The 27,142-nt window shown below is 42.9% G+C and overlaps 1 protein-coding gene across 6 annotated transcripts in view; it reads right to left on the reverse strand.

Moving 5' to 3' along the window:
- Positions 1-27,142, reverse strand: part of dnajc6 (DnaJ (Hsp40) homolog, subfamily C, member 6) — a 125,013-nt gene that overhangs the window by 96,838 nt on the left and 1,033 nt on the right. For 5 of the 6 annotated variants that reach the window (XR_009654583.1, XR_009654582.1, XM_060919919.1 and 2 more), the window contains exon 1: positions 18,250-18,707. Coding sequence is in view for 4 of the 6 variants with exons in the window: in XM_060919919.1 (XP_060775902.1) it covers positions 18,250-18,448 (199 nt within the window). In the remaining 2 variants the exon portion in view is untranslated. Of the gene's footprint in view, positions 1-18,249; positions 18,708-27,142 lie in introns of those variants that run through there. The other variant, XM_060919921.1, reaches the window with a different exon arrangement.

Below are 27,142 nucleotides of genomic sequence, written 5' to 3' on the forward strand. Positions count from 1 at the left end.
AGGAATACAAAGAAAAATGCATGGTGCCGCCAGTGAAACATGGTGGTGGCAGTGTCCTTATGTGGGGCTGCATGAGTGCTGCTGGTGTCGGGGAGCTGCATTTCATTGATGGCATCATGAATTCACAGATGTATTGCTCTATACTGAAAGAGAAGATGCTACCATCACTCCGTGCCCTTGGTCGTCGTGCACTTTTCCAACATGACAATGATCCTAAACACACATCTAAGGCCACTGTTGGATTTCTGAAGAAGAACAGGGTGAAAGTGATTCAGTGGCCGAGTATGTCTCCTGATCTGAACCCAATCGAACACCTATGGGGAATTCTGAAGAGACAAGTTGAGCATCACTCTCCATCCAGAATCCAGTCACTAAAAGAGGTCATTGTTGAAGAATGGAAAAAGATTGATGTTGCAAAATGTTGCCAACTTGTTCATTCCATGCCTAGAAGACTTGGTGCTGTCATTAAAAATCATGGAGGCCATGCAAAGTACTAGATGTAGTAGTTTTTGTTGTGGGGTGTACTCATTTTTGCACCACCCTAATTTGAGTAAAACTGAAAAATGTGTAATCTAAGTTTATATTATTAAGCTTACTTTCCCGTTATAAGTTAAACAGATGTTATATTAAACTTTGCCTTTTCAACATTTTGGAAATTGTTTGTGTTCATTGAGATATTGTTTAAAATGTTACTTTTCAAAGGGGGTGGACTAATTTACGCTGAGCACTGTATCTGGATCCTGGATCCACATAGATAGCTGGATTTGTATCAAAATCTAATAAATTGTTCCTTGGTCCAAGGCTCACCTTTCCTCAAAATTTCATCAAAATCTGTTGACTACTTTTTGAGCTACATTGGGAACAGGTAAACACACAATCTCCGCCAACTGTGTAGGGCAATTCCACGGGTAACTGACACAACATTCAGAGGATTTAAAATTAAACTGTGTGGCTATTATAGAAAGAGGAAACTCAAACAAATTATGATGACTTAAGGCCCAAAGGCCATCTTGGACAACAGAGAGTTTTTCCCAGATATGAATAAACTTATTTAGTGGTATGCAGATAACATTGGTAACTGACACAACTTGGAGAATTCAACAACTGTGAACACACAAGTACAAACACAAATTTATGTGAAACTTGTTGCAATTTTATTACCATTTTTCCAACTTTGCTTTTAATATGCCATAGTATACAATGAAAGAAATAAACTATGAAAAATGTTTAGAACTGACAGTTGAGATCATGGAATGTACAGTAACTGATGCAACAGTCTTGGTAACTGATGCAACACTTTCCAAATTTACATATGATTTGACGTACAGAGAGAGATGAAATGTGGTAATTTTCTCTTTCTTAGTCATAATATCAATCAGTGAACAAAGCTACAATTGTTAGATCTAAAAGGCCCCAAAGCTGTGATAATTACTCACTGGAATCAATTTTTTCATGGAAATGTAAAGAATAAGGTCCATTTGATATAAAACACAGTTTAACTTACCTGGTAAGGACTTTTGACAGCAGTTTGAGTACTTCTTTGTGTCTGTTAGTTTTGGGTTTGAAGTTTGTGCTTGGAACTGCCAATTTCAAAATGGCCACCAGTCATGTGACTGGAGTTCAGCACAAAAATATTGACTGCACTGAATGAACCAATCATTACTAATAATAACCCAATCAAATTTAACACCATATATACAAAATGAATTTTCACCCCTTGGGTTGACCATTTCGTGGAATTGCCCTGTAACATGCCGCTATTGGAAAATAATCAACTTTGGGGTAGAAACATTACCCTGTAGTTGATTATTTCCCTATAACAGCACATCCCATCATGCTTTATTCCTAACTTAACCTCTGTAACTTAACACAAGTTCACCCTTACACCTAATTTTGGAGTCGTCTTTATGAAATGGAAAAACAAAATATCACCGAGTCACCATTTTCTTTTTCAGTTGAACCTTTTGCCTTTCAGTACCAGTCAAAAGCAGGATGGCCTGGCTTTGCTGGACTGTTAGACATAAAACATACTGGACTTCCAGTCTGGCTGGCTACAAAAACACAGAAAGGCTCTATTTGGAGCGAACCGAGATGCCCAGCTGACTTCAAAGTCCAGGGCTGTTCTTTCAGGGAACACAAGAGCTCTGAACTCCTACTAAAGTCCCTTTTATCCTGTGAGGGGTCATCTTTGTGAGACGGGAGACAAAAAAGAGAAAAAGAAAAAGGGGAGAGAGAAACAGAAAGAGAGACAGGACCCAGGAGGGCTACTCCATATCAGGAGGAAGGATCAGCGAAGATGGAGATACTGGATAAAGGTGTCGCTTTCTCACTCACACATTCTCTGTTTAATGCTCTGCCTGCTTCTCACTTGTTACTTTTGTTCTCACTGTCTAGCAGGTTAGATCTGCTCTCGATGACATAGAATTCCTCTGTGTGAGGAGTGTGTGTGTGTGTGTGTGTGTGTCCCCGTCCTGTCACTGGACCCAGGTTTAGCTCTTCAATTATAGATCGTGTTCAGGCAGGCACAGAGCTACCATCTTATTGAGACAACACAAAAGAACCCAGGAAACACTTGAATATTGACTGCTTTCATCTGCTTGGATGGAAAACAACTGAATTCTTGATTCTGATTGGTCAGAGGGTGTTGATTAATTTTCTGTAACAGCAGCTCTGACGGTAGTTCTGGCCACAAGGCAACTCACAGGTTTATGCATTTAGATGAATGCATTAATGTATCTATAGCAACAGCTTATTCACAAGGACTTGTATGGTGGATGCACCACATAATCCAGGTCTAATATCTCATCTCATTATCTGTAGCCGCTTTATCCTGTTCTACAGGGTCGCAGGCAAGCTGGAGCCTATCCCAGCTGACTACGGGCGAAAGGCGGGGTACACCCTGGACAAGTCGCCAGGTCATCACAGGGCTGACACATAGACACAGACAACCATTCACACTCACATTCACACCTACGGTCAATTTAGAGTCACCAGTTAACCTAACCTGCATGTCTTTGGACTGTGGGGGAAACCGGAGCACCCGGAGGAAACCCACGCGGACACAGGGAGAACATGCAAACTCCACACAGAAAGGCCCTCACCGGCTACGGGGCTCGAACCCGGACCTTCTTGCTGTGAGGCAACAGCGCTAACCACTACACCACCGTGCCGCCCCCCAGGTCTAATAATGTAAGAAATAAAAATTATATCGTTATTTAACATAGAAATCATTGTGTCATGAAGGAGTCTCCTGAATAAGTGCTTTGTAACAGGCAGAGGTAAATCAGGAACTTTCCTGCTAAATGTTTCCGCAACAAGAAAATCTAAAGACGGAGAATGTTGCATTTTGTAGTTTCTTGATAACAAGCAGCATTTTTAAAGAAAAGTGAGGGAATGACTGTTTATAGCTGCTATAATCTGAGTAATATCAAGAAGTAACCTGTTTTGTGGACCCTCCACAACATTACATGTAACTGTCTGTTGCCATCCTCAGAGTTGAGGGTCGGCATTCCAGGAAGCGATCAACTAGCTTCCCTGAATTTTCTTGGGTGATTATAGCACACCAGACAGATTCAAACCCTCATCTGGTGGCAAGTACACATACACACCCATGGACAATTTAGAGTAGTCAATCGACCTAATCCACATGTCTTTGGACTGTGGGAGGAAACCCACACAGACACAGGGAGAACATGCAAACTCCACACAGAAAGGCCCTCGTCGGACACTGGGCTCGAACCCAGAACCTTCTTGCTGTGAGGCGACAGTGCTAACCACTACACCACCATGTAACTATTAACAGATTTTTTAAAAAATGTATGAAGTGTTGTAATCAAAGTACAAAGTGAAATTGTAATCACTGGCAAATTGCTGGGGTTTAAGAGGAATAAAACACTTCAAGATTAGTTGTTATAGGAAAATATTCAACTTTAAGGTGGTAATGGGATCTGGTCACTGACACACTGATATTTACAGTAGCTAGGTGGCACAAGATCCATGTAAAAATGTTCATACAGGAATAATTATTGATTTAAGCCGACAAGTAAGGCTCAATCCTGAATGGTTTTCTAAAAACTTATGCTCATTATATGCTGTATAACATAGGAATGTTGTAGAATCTACCAAGCTCCAGGTTATCTAGAGACCCGTCGCCCCATCTTTTTGACGGCCAATACTAGAAGTCAACGTGTAATTTTCTGCAACAACGAGCTTCAAAATTCCTATTAGAGAAAATTATGATGAAACAAAAACAAATACTGTTAGTTGCAATGGCAGATCAAAATAAATGCCAGTGGACGAGCCGGGACCCTTCCATCCATCCATCTGTAACCGCTTATCCTGTCCTACAGGGCCGCAGGCAAGCTGGAGCCTATCCCAGCTGACTATGGGCGAGAGGCGGGGTACACCCCGGACAAGTCGCCAGGTCATCGCAGGGCTGACACACGACCATTCCCACCTACGGTCAATTTAGAGCCACCAATTAGCCTAACCTGCATGTCTTTGGGGGAAACCAGAGCACCCCTACGCAGACACAGGGAGAACATGCAAACTCCACACGGAAAGGCCCTCACCGGCCTCTGGGCTCAAACCCAGTACCTTCTTGCTCTGAGGTGACAGTGCTAACCACTACACCACCGTGCTGCCTGAGTGGGGACCCCAAACACCACAATAAATCTGCATCCCACATGCACGTTTCTCCAGTACAATGTTTGTTCTCCCTTATTTCTGAAGCGGGATGTGATTTGCTGCCCAGAACCCATAGCGTGCTCCCATTGGCCAGCGCATGGCACGGCAACCAACCATAGTCCTTGTTTCATACTACAGCCAGGTTCAGCTGTAGCAACAGAATAAAGGCTGGCCACTGCAACCAACTTAGCATCTGTTCACTGGACCGCCTTGTTCGTCTAAACTATGCCAAGATAGCCATTGAAGACTTCCCATTTGAGGAAGCTGCAGAACTTTTCATGCAACCTCATCAGAGGCATGTGTGAAATCTCTAATGTTTACACATGCGCAATATGTACATGTAAAGGTTAGCTTCTGTGGTTGGGACAGCCATTACCAGTTCACCACACCATGCTAATCAGGGCGGCACAGTGGTGTAGTGGTTAGCACGGTCGCCTCACAGCAAGAAGGTTCTGGGTTCGAACCCAGCGGCCGGTGAGGGCCTTTCTGTGTGGAGTTTGCATGTTCTCCCCGTGTCTGCGTGGGTTTCCTCCGGGTGCTCCGGTTTCCCCCACAAGCCAAAGACATACAGTTAGGTTGACGTGGGGCGGCCTTGGACTGAGGTGCCCTTGAGCAAGGTACCTGACCCCTGACTGCTACCCGGGTGCTCTGGTGTGGCTGCCCACTGCTCTGAGTGTGTGTGTGTGTGTGTGTGTCTGTTCACTGCTTCAGATGGGTTAAATGCAGAGGATGAATTTCGCTGTGCTTGAAGTGTGCATGTGACGAATAAAGGGCTGAGCATTGCAAAATTAGACACAAAGGCTACACATGCTATAAAATAAAGAATTTGAGTTTGACTGATTCCTTTTTTCAGAAATTCACTATCTAAAACACTTTATTTTAAGAGCTTCTCCCAACTGTTTTCTCATGCCAAGATTGCACTAGAGAGCCCCAAATTTGCTTCAATATTTCAAAATTTTCCCAGGCGAAGCATGCCCCCAGACCCTCTAGCAGTTCTTCGCCCGGCCATCAGACACCCTTCTCTCAATTTCTAGATAATACCCTGCTACCAAGAGCACTATACATACACATTGTACACAATAGATCACCTGTTTGACCAGCATTAATATTCCCAGACTACATAGTTGGCAATTTGCTGTGGTATAAGAGGAATGAAACAATTAGGGATGAGCTGTTATAGAAAAATAATCAACTCTGAGGTGATTATTACTCACTACACCAGCGTTTCTCAACCTTTTTTCAGTCACGGCACCCTTCAGAAGTATGCAAATTCTCAAGTCACCCCCATATAAAATATACGCAGTCACGCTGACCATATGCTGACCCCGGCAGTGACGTTGTGACATGGGAAAGGGGGCCGTGAGACAAATTTTGATGATGCATGAGGCGGCGATGATCTGCATTAGTGTAACTATCATTTTTTGGAATTTTAATTCATTTTATTTATTTCAATGTTAGAAGATATCATTTTTTGACGGCACCCCTAACGAAGCCAGACGGCACCCCGGTTGAGAAAGGCTGCACTACACTATTAAAAGTTGACGGTGTAGTAGCTGGCTGCTTTATGTCCCAGGGCGCCCTCATGCCTGTGTTACCTTCTGGCTCTCCCCTTTAAGTTATGCTGTCATAGTTAGTTTTGCCGGAGTCCCTGCTTGCACTCAGTGCAAAATGTATACTGTTCCTACTCATTAGGGCATTCTGTCTGTCCCTCTGAGTTACATGTCGATCCTGAGACCGAGATGCTGACCTCTTCTGCCCCTCGGACCTGCCTGATCCATCCTTATGCCCTACGTCTGGCTGGACTCTCATCACGTTGCTCCTGTGGAGGACGGCCCCATGTAGACAGTCAAAAGTCACACTTAGAAGATGCTCTCGATACTTACAGTGATGCTTTTATGGCTGAGGACTAGAGTTAACTTGCTAACTTTAGGACTGCAGTTGTCATGAACAGTTTTGCACTCAAGTTTCCATCAATGAACAGTTTATAACTTCAACAAAACAGACTTCATGTTAAAGCTATAATAAATTTCCTGGTTACACAGTTATACTTTGTGACTCTATAGGATACTGTTATAGAAGCAAGTTATTTCTAATCACGTTGTCTGTTATCACCCAAATGAGGATGGGTTCCCTTTTGAGTCTGGTTCCTCTCGAGGTTTCTTCCTCATGTCGTCTGAGGGAGTTTTTCCTTGCCACCGTCGCCACAGGCTTGCTCATTGGGGACAGATTAGGGATAAAATTAGCTCATGTTTAAAGTCTTTAATTTTCTGTAAAGCTGCTTTGCGGCAATGTCTATTGTTAAAAGCGCTATAAAAATAAACTTGACTTAAAAAAAGTCAAATTTTGAAATTAGTATAAAGGTTCTTTCGTGGTTCTGCTGGGAAAACCCGATGTAGACGTCTACAGCAATGTTTCCCAGTTAGAAAGGATTCCAAACTTGTACTTGTGTTTTCTGCATTTTAACATTATCTGATAAAAGTACTGTATACTCAACATTCTGGTTATTTTCATTTAGATGAAAGTACCGGTAGCCTGGCTTTGTTTGGGTCGCTCTCTGCCATTACTGCTAAACATCAATCTCACTGTCTCACTATTTAATAGGCTGTCCCATTCATATATTCATCTTCTATGCCACTTATCCATTGCAGGTTGCAGGTGAGCTGAAGCCAATCCCAGCTGACACCGAGTGAGAGGCGAGGCAAATCCATCACGGGGCCCAACACAGAGAGACAGACAGATATTCACACTCATTCATATCTATGGGCAATTTAGGAGTAGCCAGTTGAGGAAACTAGAGGAAACCCATGCGGGCATGAGGAGAACATCAGACTCCACACAGAAAGGCCCTGTCAACCAGCAGGTTGCTGTACCACCATGCTGTCCTAGTAATGCTTAAATTCAGTATCTTAAGGTGTGTTCCACTTGTCCTTCTGGGAAATCCCTAAAGTGTCTATGTTTAACCCTACCACAGATGATCTGTCTTTGAGAAAATATCTGTGAAACCAACTACTAAGGAACATTAAACAATTCAAACTGACATTCCATGGACTCATATTTTCATGTAAAATAAATTAAAGAAATTAGGAAATAAGATGGGGCGGCACGGTGGTGTAGTGGTTAGCGCTGTCGCCTCACAGCAAGAAGGTCCGGGTTCAAGCCCCGTGGCCGGCGAGGGCCTTTCTGTGCGGAGTTTGCATGTTCTCCCCGTGTCCGCGTGGGTTTCCTCCGGGTGCTCCGGTTTCCCTCACAGTCCAAAGACATGCAGGTTAGGTTAACTGGTGACTCTAAATTGACCGTAGGTGTGAATGTGAGTGTGAATGGTTGTCTATGTGTCAGCCCTGTGATGACCTGGCGACTTGTCCAGGGTGTACCCCGCCTTTCTCCCGTAGTCAGCTGGGATAGGCTCCAGCTTGCCTGCGACCCTGTAGAACAGGATAAAGCGGCTAGAGATAATGAGATGAGATGAGATGAGATGAGGAAATAAGATGAGGTGAGTCTATTTCAAATAAAGCCATCCAGTCTGCCACATCCAATCTCTCTTGCTTACTCACTCACTCTCTCTCTCACACACACACACAGTGTTTTACAGATAAAGTGCACTCTCAGCCTGAAATACACTCTCATTCCACAACCCTGCAGTATCACTCCCATGTGGCAATGCTGCCCTTCTGCCTAGGACTAGGGTTACATTTGCACACATCTGCTTGTTGGGAAGTATTTCAAAATCATATATAACAGAAGAAATCAACATGAGCGTATTAAGACTATCCAAGGTGGACATCAAGGACAGAGCAGTTCCCACCCAACCATTCACACACAGGCAATTTAAAGTAGCCAATTAACCGAACAGCATGTCTTTGAACTATGAAAGGAAACCAGAGCACCCAGAGGAAACCCACACAGACACAGGGAGAATATCCAAACTTCACACAGAAAAGCCCCTGTCAGCCATGAGGTTCAAACCTAGAACCTTCTTGCTGTGAGGCAACAGTGCTAACCACTGCACCACCGTGCCACCTGATTGATGGATTGACTAAACAATTAACTGCCATATCGGTAATTGTGGCGGCACGGTGATGTAGTGGTTAGCGCTGTCACCTCACAGCAAGAAGGTCCGGGTTCGAGCCCCGTGGCCGGCGAGGGCCTTTCTGTGTGGAGTTTGCATGTTCTCCCCGTGTCCACGTGGGTTTCCTCCGGGTGCTCCGGTTTCCCCCACAGTCCAAAGACATGCAGGTTAGGTTAACTGGTGACTCTAAATTGACCGTAGATGTGAATGTGAGTGTGAATGGTTGTCTATGTGTCAGCCCTGTGATGACCTGGCGACTTGTCCAGGGTGTACCCCACCTTTCGCCCGTAGTCAGCTGGGATAGGCTCCAGCTTGCCTGTGACCCTGTAGAACAGGATAAAGCGGCTAGAGATAATGAGATGAGATGAGATGAGATCGGTAATTGTAGCTAAAGCTGGATAACTGGCTAGATGTTGGACTTTATCACATTAAATTACAAGCTTCTCATTCATGTTTTAGGTGGTCACAAGTAACATAATTTTGCATGTAGACTCAAATGTGAGTATAGAGATGTCATATTTATTCAGGGCAAAGTATGCCTGAAATGGCTAAATAATTGTATGAAATTTATTGTAATTTAAATTGTAAGCAAAGTGTAAATCAAGCTTTTTAGCACATTTATGCTCAGCGTGTTACATGTTAAATACATTTTTCGAGGACTATGTGTATGCTTGAGTGACAGTGTGTGAGGTTATGTAACCTGTGTGTGTGTGTGTGTGTGTGTGTGTGAGAGAGAGAAAGAGAGAATATGTAATAAATGAACTGATGACTGTAACTGATCAGTTTTGACAGAATCATCAATTATATAATGTGAGAGACTTGATCCTATCTGTAATAATCAATCTGGTGTCATAAATCACTCATGCACACCAAATATATAAAATGGTACGTCAGTGATATAAAATGGTACATTTAGCTGGGTACAGTGTTGTGGAGCATTTGATGAGACTACGTAATAAAAGAAGGATTCACATGAACAACTTGGTCTTTAGCTCGTATTTTATAGGTTTATTAAAGGTAGACTGCCTCTCAGATTTTTCAAGTCTAGGTCATAAAAAGAATTTCCCCGACACCCAATTATTTTTGTTTAGTGGACTGAAAGCTACTGAATTCGAATCACAGACTTCCAATTTTATTAGTTTTTTTTAAATAGAGCAATTAATGAATTTAGGATTACATGGCCTGAAATTCTCTGCTATTTTTTCCTGCTTCACCATGACCCAATTCAAGATACTACATCATGCACCACGTGGTGGGCTTTCCCTGTTCACGCAAGGCATTGTGGGATACAAATTTGAAACAGGAGAGAAAAACGGAGGACGCGAGTATGCGAACGAAACGTGAAAGACCGACTACAGTAACGGAAAGTGAGAGGAAAAGACGTTATGTTGCGAAGGAACATGCAACCGGTTTCTTCAGTTGATGCTGGACTATCAATTGTACCAAATATGTAGGACCAAACTAATAAATATTGGCGATCAGCTGTTCGTTTAGCGGCAGAATGATGTAACTGTCAGTGCACGGTCAAAGGTAAACCTGCGCATGCGCACACGGACTTCCTCTGTCTGCTTGACTGCACAAAGCGAGTGATTTCATGCACATTATTTGCTCGGAAATCCTTTCAAATTAAATCACTTCCCAGCCACAGAATGGCCTGATATTTTGTGAGATATTACAGAAATAAACATATATCACAATGACCAAATTTCAGAAGGAACTAAATTTTACCGATTTTATGAAATCGAAAGGCCGTCTAGCTTTAATATTCTTCTGTAAGTTTCCTCATCGTGTATTCAAACTTTGTCAAATGTGTAAACAGGAGAGTTGAAGAAAAATTCAGTAACTAGAAAATGTTATTTCCTGAAGACACTAAAAGGCTGATGGCTAGTTAGCTAACATCATGCTAGCTGTGAATGTAATTATTTTGAAAAATGTATTTATACATGACAAGATGTTGGTTTCTTCAGTTGATGTAGGACTATCAATTGTACCAAATCTGTAAACAAGGGAACTTAAAGAAAAATAAAACGAGGTAAATAAAAAGAGCTCACCGAGTTTACTTCCTGAAGATTCTAATAAGCTGCTAAATAGTTAGCTAACTTTATGCTAGCTGCCAATTTGTTATTAAGCAGGTAGAAAACTGGTGCTGGCCAAACATCAGATTGTAACTTGGGTATTATATTTCAGTAAATAAATGCATAGGGTATGTGGTTGAATAATTATAAAAGTTAAAATGTTGGTTTGTCGGCGAGGGCCTTTCTGTGCGGAGTTTGCATGTTCTCCCCGTGTCCGCGTGGGTTTCCTCCGGGTGCTCCGGTTTCCCCCACAGTCCAAAGACATGCAAGTTAGGTTAACTGGTGACTCTAAGGTGGGGTTTACATTAGACCGTATCAGCGGATCATCAGATTAACGTTTTTAAAAACGATTAGCGTGCACACAGCAACGCCAATACACGATTCGCGTGCACACAGCAACGCCAATACACGGATACGCTAATCACATGACTAATTCGGCACGCAAGTTGAAATGTGTCAGTGCGGTTCATCGCTTCCTCCTCAGCAGCTGCGCTCCAAATCACTCTGCCCTGAACAGCGAGTGCCCTCTGGAGGGTGCGCACTCCGGCCCTGCGCAGCTCACAGAGCGCGCGAGTGTAGTGCACGAGCAGTGATTCGGGACTGAGCCGCTGTGCGCAAGTCACTTACCACTTGCAAGTGGAAGGATGGCAAGCCTAAAGACCATCATAACTACACAATGGGCAGTATTTGCATCAGTATTTGCAGTATTTTCATACTTTTATACTCTTTAATGAAAGGTGATACAAGGCGGAAGTCCGCGCCGTTTTTCAGCAGTCGCGTCACATGACCAACGCCAGCGAATCAGGAAGGTGGATGTCACAGTGACGTTGTCCAATGACGACGCCAGCTAGAGCTCAGCACAGCGTATCCGCGTATTCTCAATGTTTACACAGCACCGGATCAGACACGATCTGGATTGAATACGTGGACCCTGGCGGATTCCCGTTTCCCGGCGTTTCCAGGCGTTTTAATGTAAACGGACAGTGCATCCGCGAAGAAAACGAGACAGATACGGTCTAATGTAAACTTGGCCTAAATTGACTGTAGGTGTGAATGTGAGTGTGAATGGTTGTCTGTGTCTATGTGTCAGCCCTGTGATGACCTGGCGACTTGTCCAGGGTGTACCTCGCCTCTCGCCCATAGTCAGCTGGGATAGGCTCCAGCTTGCCTGCGACCCTGTAGAAGGATAAAGCGGCTACAGATAATGAGATGAGATGAAAATGTTGGTTTGTTTATTTTAGTACTTACAAATTCTGTTAAATTCATAAACAGGACAGTTGAAGATAATGCAGTAAATACAAAGAGTTTACTGACTACTTCCTGAATATTCTGATATGTTAGTTCGGGAGTTGATTAATGTTATGCTAATTGTCAGTTTGTAATATTTTGTTTGAAATGTGTCGCTTCTTTGGAACAAATTAGACATGTCAGGATATTAGTTTCTTTCTCACATGACTTAATATGTTTTGTGTGAGTTTGGTGCTCGCTGTAACCCTGCAGCCTGTAACTTTCATTTTCTAACTAACCTGGGTTGACCTGGCACTCAGGCAAAATAGTGTAATATTAGAAAGCAGTAAACATTTGATACTCCGTGTTGGCAACCTGCCACATGTTAACATGCTTCACATCCAGGGATAATACCAGATTAAAGAGGCTAACTGCTACCATGATGCTTAGTTTTATCAAGAGAGTTCGCTTGGCACAGCAAGTTCAGCACACAAGGCAAACGTGACAACTTGCAAAAGTATTAGATTTCTATTCAATGTTTCGACCAAATATCAACCATTTTAATTTCAAGTGTCTGTAAAGAACATTGCTTTATATCTTTAGTCTAGTCCTTAATAATATTTCATGCCATACTGTATGTGGTCTGTAAAAATACTACCAAATAAAAAAAAACACTCATGACATTTTAGCGGGGCGGCACGGTGGTGTAGTGGTTAGCGCTGTCGCCTCACAGCAAGAAGGTCCGGGTTCGAGCCCCGTGGCCGGTGAGGGCCTTTCTGTGTGGAGTTTGCATGTTGTCCGCATGGGTTTCCTCCGGGTGCTCCGGTTTCCCCCACAGTCCAAAGACATGCAGGTTAGGTTAACTGGTGACTCTAAATTGAGCGTAGGTGTGAATGTGAGTGTGAATGGTTGTCTGTGTCTATGTGTCAGCCCTGTGATGACCTGGCGACTTGTCCAGGGTGTACCCCGCCTTTCGCCCGTAGTCAGCTGGGATAGGCTCCAGCTTGCCTGCGACCCTGCAGAACAGGATAAAGCGGCTAGAGATAATGAGATGAGATGAGACATTTTAGCATGCTTTTCTGCAGGACAGACTACATTCATCGCTAAATTTTATGTACATATGTACCTGGTAAAAACTATTATGGACATAAAAGAGATACTTGTCACAGGAGCCAGCCTTAAACCCTTGAAATAGGAAGATTTTCCAAATGTACGTGGATGGTCCAGGGGTTCCCTTGACAAATGTCTTAAAGACTTTCCCTGTGTCCAAACTTGCTCCCTACTCACTATATAGGGCACTATATAGTATAGTGGGGACGCCATTTTGCAGTGCTGTCTGAAACATTTTATGTTAGGACTGTTAATGTTATAGTCATGTTGTCTGTTGTTGCCCAAATGAGGATGGGTTCCCTTTTGAGTCTGGTTCCTCTCGAGGTTTCTTCCTCATGTCGTCTAAGGGAGTTTTTCCTTGCCACCGTCGCCACAGGCTTGCTCATTGGGGTATTGGATTAGGGATAAAATTAGCTCATATTTTAAGTCATTCAAATTCTGTAAAGCTGCTTTGGGACAATGTTTATTGTTAAAAGCCCTATACAAATAGACTTGACTTGACCTAAGTGAGGATTATTTACACCCTATATAGTGCACTCAAAATATCCCACAATGCATCACGAAAAGTAGTGTACAACGATGGTCACTAACCAAAGCAATATAGCCCATCATGTATTGTGGTCGCGCTGAAAGAAATCAAATTAAAAGTCTCAAATTTGATTTAATAAAAGGCAGCGGCAAAGAAGAAAGTATTCAGCCTTGATTTAAAAAAAACTGAAAGATGTAGGTACTTTGTATTGATTAATGTGGGACATACGCTCAGTTAACTATGTATTTATGACAAAAATATCTGCATGTGTTTATTATTTTGAAAACCCACCAGCCGACTGACCTGGCACGTTTTAATTGTGCGACAGTAATGACGTAAATACCAGTGCAACAGAGTAGTGTCCGAAAGCGTTTTTTCATTTTACCAATGAGCTCACTATATAGTCCTCTATATAGTAATTCCCTATATAGGGAGTAGTGAACGAGTGAGCAATTTCGGACACAGGGTTTGATTATTGTCTTCTAGTGAGTTTTATATACGCAAATCACAAATAATTCATTCAGTCATCTTCAGTAAGTACTTTATTCTTCTCCAGGTCATGGTGGATCATGAGCTTATCCCTGGAACACTGAGGCTACGTTTACATTACGTCGAATCAGCGGATCATCAGATTAACGTTCTTAAAACGATTCGCGTTTACACTAAAACCGTTAGCCGTGCACACAGCAACACCAATACGCGGATACGCTCGGCTCCGCAGGCATCCTGCGCTCCAAATCACTCCGCCCTGAACAGCGAGTGCCCTCTGGAGGGTGTGCACTCCGGCCCTGCGCAGCTCACAGAGCGCGCGAGTGAAGTGAACAAGCCACGATTCGGGACTGAGCCGCTGTGTGTGAGATCCCAGCGCATATCACTTATTACTTGCAAGTGGAAGGATGGCAAGCCTAAAGACAATCATAACTACACAATGGGCAGTATTTGCATCAGTATTTGCAGTATTTTCATACTTTTATACTCTTTAATGAAAGGTGATACAAGGCGGAAGTCTGCGCCGTTTTTCAGCAGTCGCGTCACATGACCAACGCCAGCGAATCAGGAAGGTGGATGTCACAGTGACGTTGTCCAATGAGACGCCAGCTAGAGCTCAGCACAGCGTATTCGCGTATTCTCAATGTTTACACAGCACCGGAGCTGATACGATCTAGATTGAATACGTGGACGCTGGCGGATTCCCGTTTCCCCGCTTTTTCAGGGGGGTTAATGTAAACGGACAGTGCATCCGCGAAGAAAACGAGACAGATACGGTCTAGTGTAAACGTAGCCTGAGTGTGAGGTGGGAATACACCTTGAATGAGACACCAATCTATCACACAGATACAGTCATACACATTCACACCTTGGGGCTATTTTACATAGCTAATAAACTAGCATGTTTTGGAGAAGTTGGAGGAAACTGGAGAACCCAGATGAAACTCTAGCGGACACAGGGAGAGCATGTCAAACCACACAAACAGGAACCCAGGTTTAGGATTGCACCAGGGACCCTGGAGCTATGAGGCAGCAATATAACGTGTTGTGCCAAGCGCCACCGTAGTCATAAGTATAATACATTTTTTAATAAAATAAAGAGCACACTTTGTGTAAGATGAGTGACCAATGCTAGGCAGCTTATAACAATAGATCTTAGTTAACAGCTATTAATAGTGAGTCCATTATGAGTGAAATCGTCTAGCAGCTTTGGATAAAGAATAAAGCATTTAAAATGGGTGAAGTGAAAGAAATAAAGGATACAGGAAAAAATGTAAGACTATGGCTGATCCTGTGTTGCAATGTGCAATGGGATTAAATTGAATCTCCACAATACATTAAATGCCCAAAAGTTTGTGGACACCTGATCAATGCACCCAAATATGCTTTTTAGCATCCCATTCCAGATTTTTGTTGTTTTACTAACCTCCACTCTTCTGGAAAGGCTTTCCACTAGATTTTGGAACATAGCTGTGGGGATTTATGTTCATTCAGCCACAAGAGCATTCGTGAGATCAGACACTAGTGTTAGGTGAGGAGGCCTGGGGTGCCGTCAATGTTCCAGTTCATCCCGAAGGTGTTCAGTAGGGTCGAGGTCAGGGATCTGTGCAGAACACTCAAGTTCTTCCATGCCAACCTTACAAACCGTGTCCTCATGGGGTTCACTTTGTGCGCGGGAGCATTGTCATGTTTGAACATGTTCAGGCCTCTTAGGTCCAGTGAAGGGAAATCTTAATTCTACAGCACACAAAGACATTCTAGACAATTGTGTTCTTCCAGCTTTAAGGCAACAGTTTTGGGAAGAACCACACGTATGTGTGAGATGGTCAGGTGTCCACATACTTTTGGCCATATAGTGTGTGGCCAACTGATAATCACTGACAGCTCAAGAACACACATGGACAGCCACTTTTGGGCATGCTGCAGTATTTTAAAGGCATTACTTTACTGCTGCTAAGGACTCTCTGTGCAACATACTGATATATTGATTATATTTATGACACACTACACATACTATTATTATTAGTAGTACTAATCTCATCTCATCTCATTATCTGTAGCCGCTTTATCCTTCTACAGGGTCGCGGGCAAGCTGGAGCCTATCCCAGCTGACTACAGGCGAAAGGCGGGGTACACCCTGGACAAGTCGCCAGGTCATCACAGGGCTGACACATAGACACAGACAACCATTCGCACTCACATTCACACCTACGGTCAATTTAGAGTCACCAGTTAACCTAACCTGCATGTCTTTGGACTGTGGGGGAAACCGGAGCACCTGGAGGAAACCCACGCGGACACGGGGAGAACATGCAAACTCCACACAGAAAGGCCCTCGCCGGCCATGGGGCTCGAACCCGGACCATCTTGCTGTGAGGCGACAGCGCTAACCACTACACCACCGTGCCGCCCCAGTAGTACTAATACAATTGTAAAAAAAATTACATTTTAAATATACACGGTTAGGCTCTGCATTTTACCTACAGTATATGTGGTCTTCTGCTGTTGCATGCTGAGATGCTTTTCAGCTCACCACGGTGGTATGAGTTACTATATCCTTCCTGGCAGCTCCAACCAATCTGGCCATTTTCCTCTGACCTCTCTTATCAACAAGACGTTTCCACCCACAGAACTGTCGCTCACTCAATGCTTTTTTGGTTTTCGCTCTATTCTGTGTAAACTCTAGAGACTGCTGTGTGTAAAAAGCCCAGGAGATCAGCAGTTTCTGAAATACTCAAACCAGTCCATCTGGCTCAAACCAACACCCATGCCACAGTGAAATCACAATTGTGAGAGATCACAATTTTTCCCATTCTAATATTTGAAGTGAACATTAAAGCTAGACTGCCTTTCAGATTTTTCAAGTGTAGGTCATAAAAAAAATTTTCCCTGACAACCAATTATTTTTGTTTAGTGGACAGAAAGCTACTGAATTTGAATCACAGACTTCCAATTTTATTCGTTTTTTTTTTTAAATAGAACAATTAATGAATTTCAGGCTACGTGACCCTAAATTCTCAACTATTTTTTCCTGCTTCACCATGACCCAATTCAAGATACTACGTCATGCATGACATGGTGGGCTTTCCCCGTTCGCACAAAGCATTGTGGGGTACAAATTTGAAACAGGAGAGAAAAATGGAGGACGTGAGTGCGCGAATGAAACGTGAAAGACCGACTACAGTAACGGAAAGTGAGAAGAAAAGACGTTATGTTGTGAAGGAAAGGAAATGCAGGACCAAACTAATAAATATTGGCACACAGCGAGCACCTCGGTGTGATCAGCTGTTCGTTTAGCAACAAAATGATGTAACTGTCAGTGCACGGTCAAAGGTAAACGTGCGCATGCACAGACACACGGACTTCCTCTGTCTGCTTGACTGCGTGAAGTGAGCGATTTCATGCGCATTATTTGCTCGGGAATCCCCTCAAATTAAATAACTTCCCAGCCACAGAATGGCCTGATATTTTGTGAGATATTACAGAAATAAACATGTATCATTTCAGCCGGAACTAAATTTGACAGATTTTATGAAATCGAAAGGCCGTCTAGCTTTAACTGAAGCGCTTGGCTTGTGTCGGTGTGATTTTATGCATTGTGTTGCTGTCAGGGGATCGGCTGATTAGAAAACTGCATCAACCAGCAGGTGTGTGGGTGTTCCTAATAAAGTGGCTGGTGAGTGTGACTGTGAGTGTATTTGTAAATCGTTTTTTCCCATCTCTCCTCTGCTCCTTCCCCCTTTATGTTCTGATGTATATTTTTGCATTGCACAGGTGTAGAGTGCCTGAGCTTCCCAACAAGCAATTGTTTCTGACATTTTGTGCACCTGACAAATATCCTTGAAACTAACTAAAAATAATAATAATATTTAAAAAAAAAAAAGTCATGAATGCCTTAATAGCATTTGGGACACGAGACACTATTGAGGTTATTATTGCTAGAATAATATAAGGTTTAGGCCCAGAAAAGATGGAGAAGGTATACCCTTAAGGATACCACTACAGTGACAAGTAGGTAAAGGTAGAGCTTGGTATCATTTTGTGCACTCGAGTGTAGAAAGCCTTACCTGAGCCGTCCATGATGCTGCAGTGGTCCGGTCGCGCCTTGGAGCCGAGGGTCACTGCTGCCAATCCTCCACCTCCTCCGCCGCCGCCGCCGCTGCTGCTGCTGAAGTCTCCGCCGCCGCCTCCTCCGCTATCGACCAACTGCAAAGATTCATAACCATCATAACCGCTCCTCTTCTTGTAGCCTCCGAGCAGGCTCATGAGCACAAATCGTCAATCGCGTACGTGCAAACGAGGTCGCTTCAAGGTGGTGTGCGCATCTTTAGGCTCCTCGCGGTGGAGAAGCAAAGGAGGAGCAGAAGGAGGGAGGAGACGGGACTAATGCATCACATCCCCGTTCTGCCTAAATGCAGCGCCTCTCTCTCTCTCTCTCTCTCTTTCTTTCTCTCTCTCTCTAGCCTGAATAACAGAGGAGGAAACGTTTCAACATCATGAGCCGCATTTACTGCGGCTTCCCCAACCTCTTTCATCCAGCACTATTTAGATTGCTGCCCGCCCGCAGCAGCGCCGGAGATGAATGTTACAAGGAGGGGGGTTGTGGAACTGGATACCCATTATCCTTTAACAAAAGGGGAGCTCAGAAACACAAAAACTACCGTGTTTAATTTGATCTGCAGTTCTGGGCTCCTAAATAGTTAGAATCACAAATAAACCCAAATATACAGACAATAAAAAAACCGAGAGATATTTTCCCCTACATAAATAGTATTTGAGGCCTTGCCAAGTCTTTAGCTCACCCCTCTGAGAGGAGGAAATGGTTCAGCCTGCCCCGCACATAGATTCAGCTTTTACACGTTTACAGGCATTAGGCATTTATCCAAGAAAGCAACAATAAATACTAAAGAAAAATATCCTACAATTATTATTATTATTATTATTATTATTATTATTATTGAAGATAGCTTTAAAACCTTTTCTCTTTCAACAGACACAAACCAAGGCATGTAAAACAAACCCCACACCCTTTAATGTGCAATAAAATACATGCTGCATTCAAAATCTGTCATCTCTAAATGAAATAGACCTTTTTATAAATAATAATGCAGACGCTTTTGTCCAGGCCCTTTGAGTCCTGGGTGGTGTAGTGGTGAGCACTGTTGCCTCACAGCAAGAAGGTTCTGGGTTCGAGCCCAGCAGCCAACGGAGGCCTTTCTGTGTGGAGTTTGCATGTTCTCCCCGTGTCCGCGTGGGTTTCCTCCGGGTGCTCCGGTTTCCCCCACAGTCCAAAGACATGCAGGTTAGGTTAACTGGTGACTCTAAATTGACCGTAGGTGTGAATGTGAGTGTGAATGGTTGTCTGTGTCTATGTGTCAGCCCTGTGATGACCTGGCGATTTGTCCGGGGTGTACCCCGCCTCTCGCCCGTAGTCAGCTGGGATAGGCTCCAGCTTGCCCGCGACACTGCACAGGATAAGCGACTACAGATAATGGATGGATGTTTTTGTCCAGGCCCTTTGAGTCCTGGGTGGTGTAGTGGTTAGCACTGTCGCCTCACAGCAAGAAGGTTCTGGGTTTGAGCCCAGTGGCTGACGGAGGCCTTTCTGTGCGGAGTTTGCATGTTCTCCCCGTGTCTGTGTGGGTTTCCTCCGGGTGCTCCGGTTTCCCCCACAGTCCAAAGACATGCAGGTTAGGCTAATTGGTGGCTCTAAATTGACCGTGAATGGTTGTTTGTCTCTGTGTCAGACCTGCGATGATCCAGCGGCTTGTCTAGGGTATACCCCACCTCTCGCACATAGTCAGCTGGGATAGGCTCCAGCTTGCCTTTGTGTCCCTGTCCTTCGTAGGGTCCCTAGGTAGTCAGTTCCACTGTTTTTGCCATAGAGAAATCCTTGTTTATATGCACATGACCAACAATTTAGTGTTGGACCAATAAAAGCTCATTTCATGCTAGAACTCTTACTGTGAGTGGGAATAAAATGATACCCCGTGACTGTGATGTTTCTTCACTTCAGCTATAATTGGTATAACACATTTTAATTTAAGGGTTTATTTTTTACAGCACGAAATTAATTTCTGTTCTATCAGGAAACAACAGAATGATGTGAAGGTTGCCAGAAGCACCTGATTCACCTATGTCTCAATCAGTTGACCAAACTGGTTAAGGATTCATGGTTTTATAATTTAAAAAAAATTAAAAATCACAATCACATACAGCTGTATGGCTGTCCAGAGTCCAATGAAAGAAGGACTATTATTATTATTATTATAAGCATTCTTCACAAAACTGATAGACTGTTCATGCCTGTGTGTGTGTGCGCATGTGTGTGTGTGTGACAAGACAAGCAATTGAGTAAGAAAGTAACCTTTTAATCAACCTCGATAACACATTTACAGCTTTGTGAATGGAAGTTCTCCAGCCCAAGGCTATTTCTCTCTTGAAGAATGATTTAGTTTGGTGTCAGCTAGTTGGTGTTGCAAGCTTCCGTCTTTGGATGCATTACTTGGCAGCCACCAAGCTTGCATGCTTTCTCTTAAGACTGACTGTGTCTAGGAAACTGAGAGAGGAGACACTGGGAACTTATTGCATATGAAGTCTTCCATACAAAGAGTTGTGTTCCTGTCTGTCCATAAGTTGCTGACTTAACACTGATCCTTTTCTGCACTGTTGGGAAACAAACAATAAGGCTCTTAATTTTGCACTCTGGTTTGCTGTGTTAAAATTAAACATAAATCCTTCTTAGATTTCTCTTTTATCACACTCATGTGAAAACAGATGGACTGTGGGTTAATCTAACATGAAGTAGGTGTTTAACACATGTCTTGTGATCTTTTACAATGGTGTTAACTTATAAAAGTCTTGTAACCTCTTGCCTGGTCATGAGAGTACAGTAAAATTTGCTGATCAAAGTTCCTAAATTCTGATCTCCGGTTCTCTAGAACTTCCACCAGTTATGAGACAAGTAGGACAACCTGTCAGCGCATTTGGATGATTAGAGATTTTCTGTATTTCCTCTCATTATAAGGAATATTAAAGGAGTGTGTTTAAACTATGAAACAAGAAAAGCGTGTTTCCATGGTTTGTAGTTTGAGAGACTGAACATGCAGAACTACTTCTCCAATTTTATGTTCACTTCACTGGTTGACAGTGAAAAGGAGAATAATTTTCAAGATCTTGCTAATTACCTTTAAAGTACTCAATGGATTGGCACCATCCTATCTCTGGGATTTGCTTGTTGTCCAAAAGCCACAGCGGACGCTACGCTCTAACAGCAACAACACCATCTGTCTTTCTACGCTGCATTACAAAACTGAAACATATGGAAAACATGCGTTTTCATCATGTGTACCAAGGCTTTGGAACCAGCTTCCATTTTGGCATATCGCTACAGTGACGTGGCCACTCTGACAGCTTCAGCCATCAAAGTCTCTAGGGAACATTACAATAGGTTTCCCGTTGCCTTCTAATGGATTATTATAGAAGTTTTCTCTTCTCAACCATTCACACCTACGGTCAATTTAGAGCCACCAATTAACCTAACCTGCATGTCTTTGGACTGTGGGAGAAACCGGAGCACCCGGAGGAAACCCACGCAGACACGGGGAGAACATGCAAACTCCACACAGAAAGGCCCCCGTCGGCTGCTGGGCTCAAACCCAGAACCTTCTTGCTGTGAGGCGACAGTGATAACCACTACACCACCGTGCCACCAATTCCGCATACTTTAAGGAATTTAAAAGATATTGAAAGCTTCAAAAGACAACTTAAGACTTTTCTTTTTGATTTAAATATTTCACTTTTTATTATTCATCCTAATTAGGTAACTTAATTATTTGATTATTACATATATACAGTGGTGCTTGAAAGTTTGTTAACCCTTTAGAATTTTCTATATTTCTGCATAAATATGATCTAAAACATCATCAGATTTTCACACAAGTCCTAAAAGTAGATAAAGAGAACCCAGTTAAACAAATGAGACAAAAATATTATACTTGGTCATTTATTTATTGAGGAAAATGATCCAATATTACATATCTGTGAATGGAAAAAGTATGTGAACCTCTAGGATTAGCAGTTAATTTGAAGGTGAAATTAGAGTCAGGTGTTTTCAATCAATGGGATGACAATCAGGTGTGAGTGGGCACCCTGTTTTATTTAAAGAACAGGGATCTATCAAAGCCTGATCTTCACAACACATGTTTGTGGAAGTGTATCATGGCACGAACAAAGGAGATTTCTGAGGACCTCAGAAAAAGCGTTGCTGATGTTCATCAGGCTGGAAAAGGTTACAAAACCATGTCTAAAGAGTTTGGACTCCACCAATCCACAGCCAGACAGATTGTGTACAAATGGAGGAAATTCAAGACCATTGTTACCCTCCCCAGGAGTGGTCGACCAAAAAAAGATCACTCCGAGAGCAAGGCATGTAATAGTCAGCAAGGTCACAAAGGACCCCAGGGTAACTTCTAAGCAACTGAAGGCCTCTCTCACATTGGCTAATGTTAATGTTCATGAGTCCACCATCAGAAGAACACTGAACAACAATGGTGTGCATGGCAGGGTTGCAAGGAGAAAGCCACTGCTCTCCAAAAAGAACATTGCTGCTCATCTGCAGTTTGCTAAAGATCACGTGGACAAGCCAGAAGGCTATTGGAAAAATGTTTTGTGGATGGGTGAGACCAAAATAGAACTTTTTGGTTTAAATGAGAAGCATTATGTTTGGAGAAAGGAAAACACTTCATTCTAGCATAAGAACCTTATCCCATCTGTGAAACATGGTGGTGGTAGTATCATGGTTTGGGCCTGTTTTGCTGCATCTGGGCCAGGACGGCTTGCCATCATTGATGGAACAATGAATTCTGAATTATACCAGTGAATTCTAAAGGAAAGTGTCAGGACATCTGTCTATGAACAGAATCTCAAGAGAAGGTGGGTCATGCAGCAAGACAACGACCCTAAGCACACAAGTCGTTCTACCAAAGAATGGTTAAAGAAGAATAAAGTTAATGTTTTGGAATGGCCAGGTCGAAGTCCTGACCTTAATCCAATGGAAATGTTGTGGAAGGACCTGAAGCGAGCAGTTCATGTGAGGAAACCCACCAACATCCCAGAGTTGAAGCTGTTCTGTACGGAGGAATGGGCTAAAATTCCTCCAAGCCGGTGTGCAGGACTGATCAACAGTTACCGGAAATGTTTAGTTGCAGTTATTGCTGCACAAGGGGGTCACACCAGATACTGAAAGCAAAGGTTCACATACTTTTGCCACTCACAGATATGTAATATTGGATCATTTTCCTCAATAAATAAATGACCAAGTATAATATTTTTGTCTCATTTCTTAACTGGGTTCTCTTTAAATACTTTTAGGACTTGTGTGAAAACCTGATTTTGTTTTAGGTCATATTTATGCAGAAATATAGAAAAATCTAAAGGGTTCACAAACTTTCAAGCACCGCTGTATATATCCCCCAGCATGGCGGCGGTCAATGACGCAAGCAGTTTTGGTCATGTGGTTGCAAAAGAAGACTACCATAGGCTACTACATTAACTACAATACATTATAGGATCCATCCATCCATTATCTGTAGCTGCTTATCCTGTACAGGGTTGCGGGCAAGCTGGAGCCTATCCCAGCTGACTATGGGCGAGAGGTGGGGTACACCCTGGAAAAGTCGCCAAGTTATCGCAGGGCTGACACATAGGCCCTGTCCACACGGCAACGGATTCAGGTGAATCTGATAAAATTGTTTATCGTTTAGGCCTGGTGTCCACACAGCACCGGCATTTTGGGTGCCCCAAAATGAAATCCTTTGAGAACGGGTTCCAGAGTGGAAAAATCTGGCAACGGCGCCGTTGCAAAGTCGTCTGGATGAGTAGAATGGATTTGTTTACGATGACGTCACAACCACATGACTGTGAGTGCTTCACGCTGAGTAGAAGTGTAACGAACTCGATGCGAGTTGTCAACAAATCCTATAACTTGGTTCATGAAACGCGCTTACAAAATATTTTCACTGTGAATATTTATTGTGTAATGGTGCAAAGAGAGAGAGAGAGAGAGAGAGAGAGAGAGAGAGAGTGTGTGAGAGAATAGCCCTTAGGGCAGAGTCAATCCCGCCAGCAAAAATAGGGGAAAAAAAAGGAGCGATCTCACCTCTTCAGATGTTGGTTTAAGTCCGACAATACATTCCTCAGAAAGGGCGTAGAAGAACAAAGTAATCCATCAACGTGTAGCATTCAATTTATTCTGGACCATTAAAGAATTCTGGAGGATATCAGAATGTTGGCGTACCGGCTTCCATCTACCCCCATTCATTCCTCTTTCCGCGTCTCCATTCAAAAAACGAGCACGTGATTTAAAGGGACTATATCCATAGGATAGGGAGTGAGAAGGTGTGTGTGTGTGACAGTGACAGGGAAGAACCTAGGCTCATGGTCACCCTGAATTTCTCTTAAAGTGAAGGCAGAAGAACGTTCAGCGCCTGGCCAGGCTTTCTATGTATTAATTTACATAGACGTTTTAATATGAAATATAAATAAGTGTCTTAGACAATAGATACTATTTTACGCTACTGATTAATAATCAAAACTTTATGTGGCTGATGCTACAGAAGAAGGGGTTTATGCGCATGCGTCCTGCTTCTTCTATTGTTCTGGTGTCTCCGATGGGACCGTCTTACAGCACACGTAGAGGTGTGGCATGTGTATTGCATCGTTTTCAGCAAGCGTTGCATTGCCATATGTACCTGATATTTTACTGATCCATTGCCCATGTGGACGCAATATTTAAAAAAAAAAATCTCGTTGCCGTGTGGATGTAGCCATAGAGACAAACAACTATTCACACCTACGGCCAATTTAGGGCCACCAATTAACCTAACCTGCATGTCTTTGGACTGTGGGGGAAACCCACGCGGACAACATGCAAACTCCACACAGAAAGGCCCTCACCGGCCCCGGGGCTCAAACCCAGGACCTTCTTGCTGTGAGGCGACAGCGCTAACTACTACACCACACACACACACATATATCTCCATCCATCCATCTCAGAAACTGGTCTCTCATTTGGGACATTTGGGTCAAAAAATTAATTTTCTAATTTTACTTTTTTTTTTTTTTGCATTTACCTAACACTCAGTGTTTCTTTTGTCATGTTTAATAAGAATAAAGATAGTATCTTGCTTTATCTGGCCTCCACTGTGGAAATTTTTTTTGATTACAATTCAAATGCTTTTGTAAAATTGATTTACATATAAAATAACTCCATCATGAAGAATTAAAGCCCCTCCTTCACAGATGAGTGAAAATATTGAATAAATTTCTTCTTTTTGATTGCTTGGGTTAAAAATGCCAAGTTATGATGACTGAATTGATTATTCACTTAAATATGAATAATATGATACAGTTTGGGTATTTGATATGGTGAAATAGGACACAATGGAAAAATCAAGAACACACCAGAAAGATGAGAATAACGGCGGTGGTAAAAGAACAGCGACTGTACCGGCTGAAGGTCGCGCGGGTCTCTGCTGCAGCACGCAAGCAACGGGACATCACTACCGCACCGGACGGAGCGCGAGGCGGGGGCGGGGCAAAATGACAGGCCATAGATTCTATCAAAAGTTCGATCTAAATTGATCATGGTTGCAAAACATTGGCCAAAAATACACAAACACTACAAAATATGAAAGTAAGATGAAAAAGAAACATTCTATTGCCTTATACTGCAAGACTAAAACAAAATAAAACTGTCAAAACTCACCTTTTCAGCGATAACGTCCGAACAGATCACTCGCGTAACAGAAAGACCGCAAATGGAAGCACGATCAACTTCTAACTGTTGGAGTGGAAAATTCAATTCTACACATGCAAATTGTTAATGTGTGTCCTTCTCCGCACACAAATAACACGCTACGGTAAAAAATAGACCACAACTCATTTTATAGCTCAGAAATTCGTACAAGGGGCGGCACGGTGGTGTAGTGGTTAGTGCTGTCGCCTCACAGCAAGAAGGTCCGGGTTCGAGCCCCATGGCCGGCGAGGGCCTTTCTGTGCGGAGTTTGCATGTTCTCCCCGTGTCCGCGTGGGTTTCCTCCGGGTGCTCCGGTTTCCCCCACAGTCCAAAGACATGCAGGTTAGGTTAACTGGTGACTCTAAATTGACCGTAGGTGTGAGTGTGAGTGGTTGTTTGTGTCTATGTGTCAGCCCTGTGATGACCTGGCGACTTGTCCAGGGTGTACCCTGCCTCTCGCCTCGCCCATAGTCAGCTGGGATAGGCTCCAGCTTGCCTGCGGCCCTGTAGAACAGGATAAAGCGGCTAGAGATAATGAGATGAGATGAGAAATTCATACAAGACCAGCTACCATCGTAACATATTCTGTAAGAAACATATTCTATACCTAACTTTCAGCTTTCGTTTTAAAAAACAAAATCGCAGATTTGTAACTAAATGTTTATATGGCGTAGTGATTTTAAGTTACTACTTTTGGTGAGGTAGTGACCTCGACCCTGAGGCTTTCCATTTAGATCAAAACACACGATCGTATTGGTTTTGGGTCTGCGGAAAATGGAGTTACGACGGTGATCAAATATTTTGCATGATGTTTTATTACAGTTATGAGTGCACCAATCCTTAGGTGTATAAAGTTACAACTTAAAATACAATTAGTGATAACTGTAGACTTTTCAGTGGACTACAACCTTTTTAAGGGAACGCGATGTAGTCGACCATTTATCATGTCCCAGTTCAAGCCGCCATTTTTCCACAAATTTGCAGAATTTTTGCCAAATTCTGGATAAAATATTCACATCAAAGATTGTTTTTATCTGTATTGTTTCTTTCATCATTTTATTTCAAATTAAAACCAGTATCATCATTCAAAACCGTATAGTTTATTGACAGTGAGTATATTTCGTGAGGGACCCCCACAGGACCCAGTTTCTGAGACAGACCCA

This window comes from Neoarius graeffei, chromosome 4 (assembly GCF_027579695.1).
Source record: "Neoarius graeffei isolate fNeoGra1 chromosome 4, fNeoGra1.pri, whole genome shotgun sequence".
Lineage (NCBI taxonomy): Eukaryota > Metazoa > Chordata > Actinopteri > Siluriformes > Ariidae > Neoarius > Neoarius graeffei.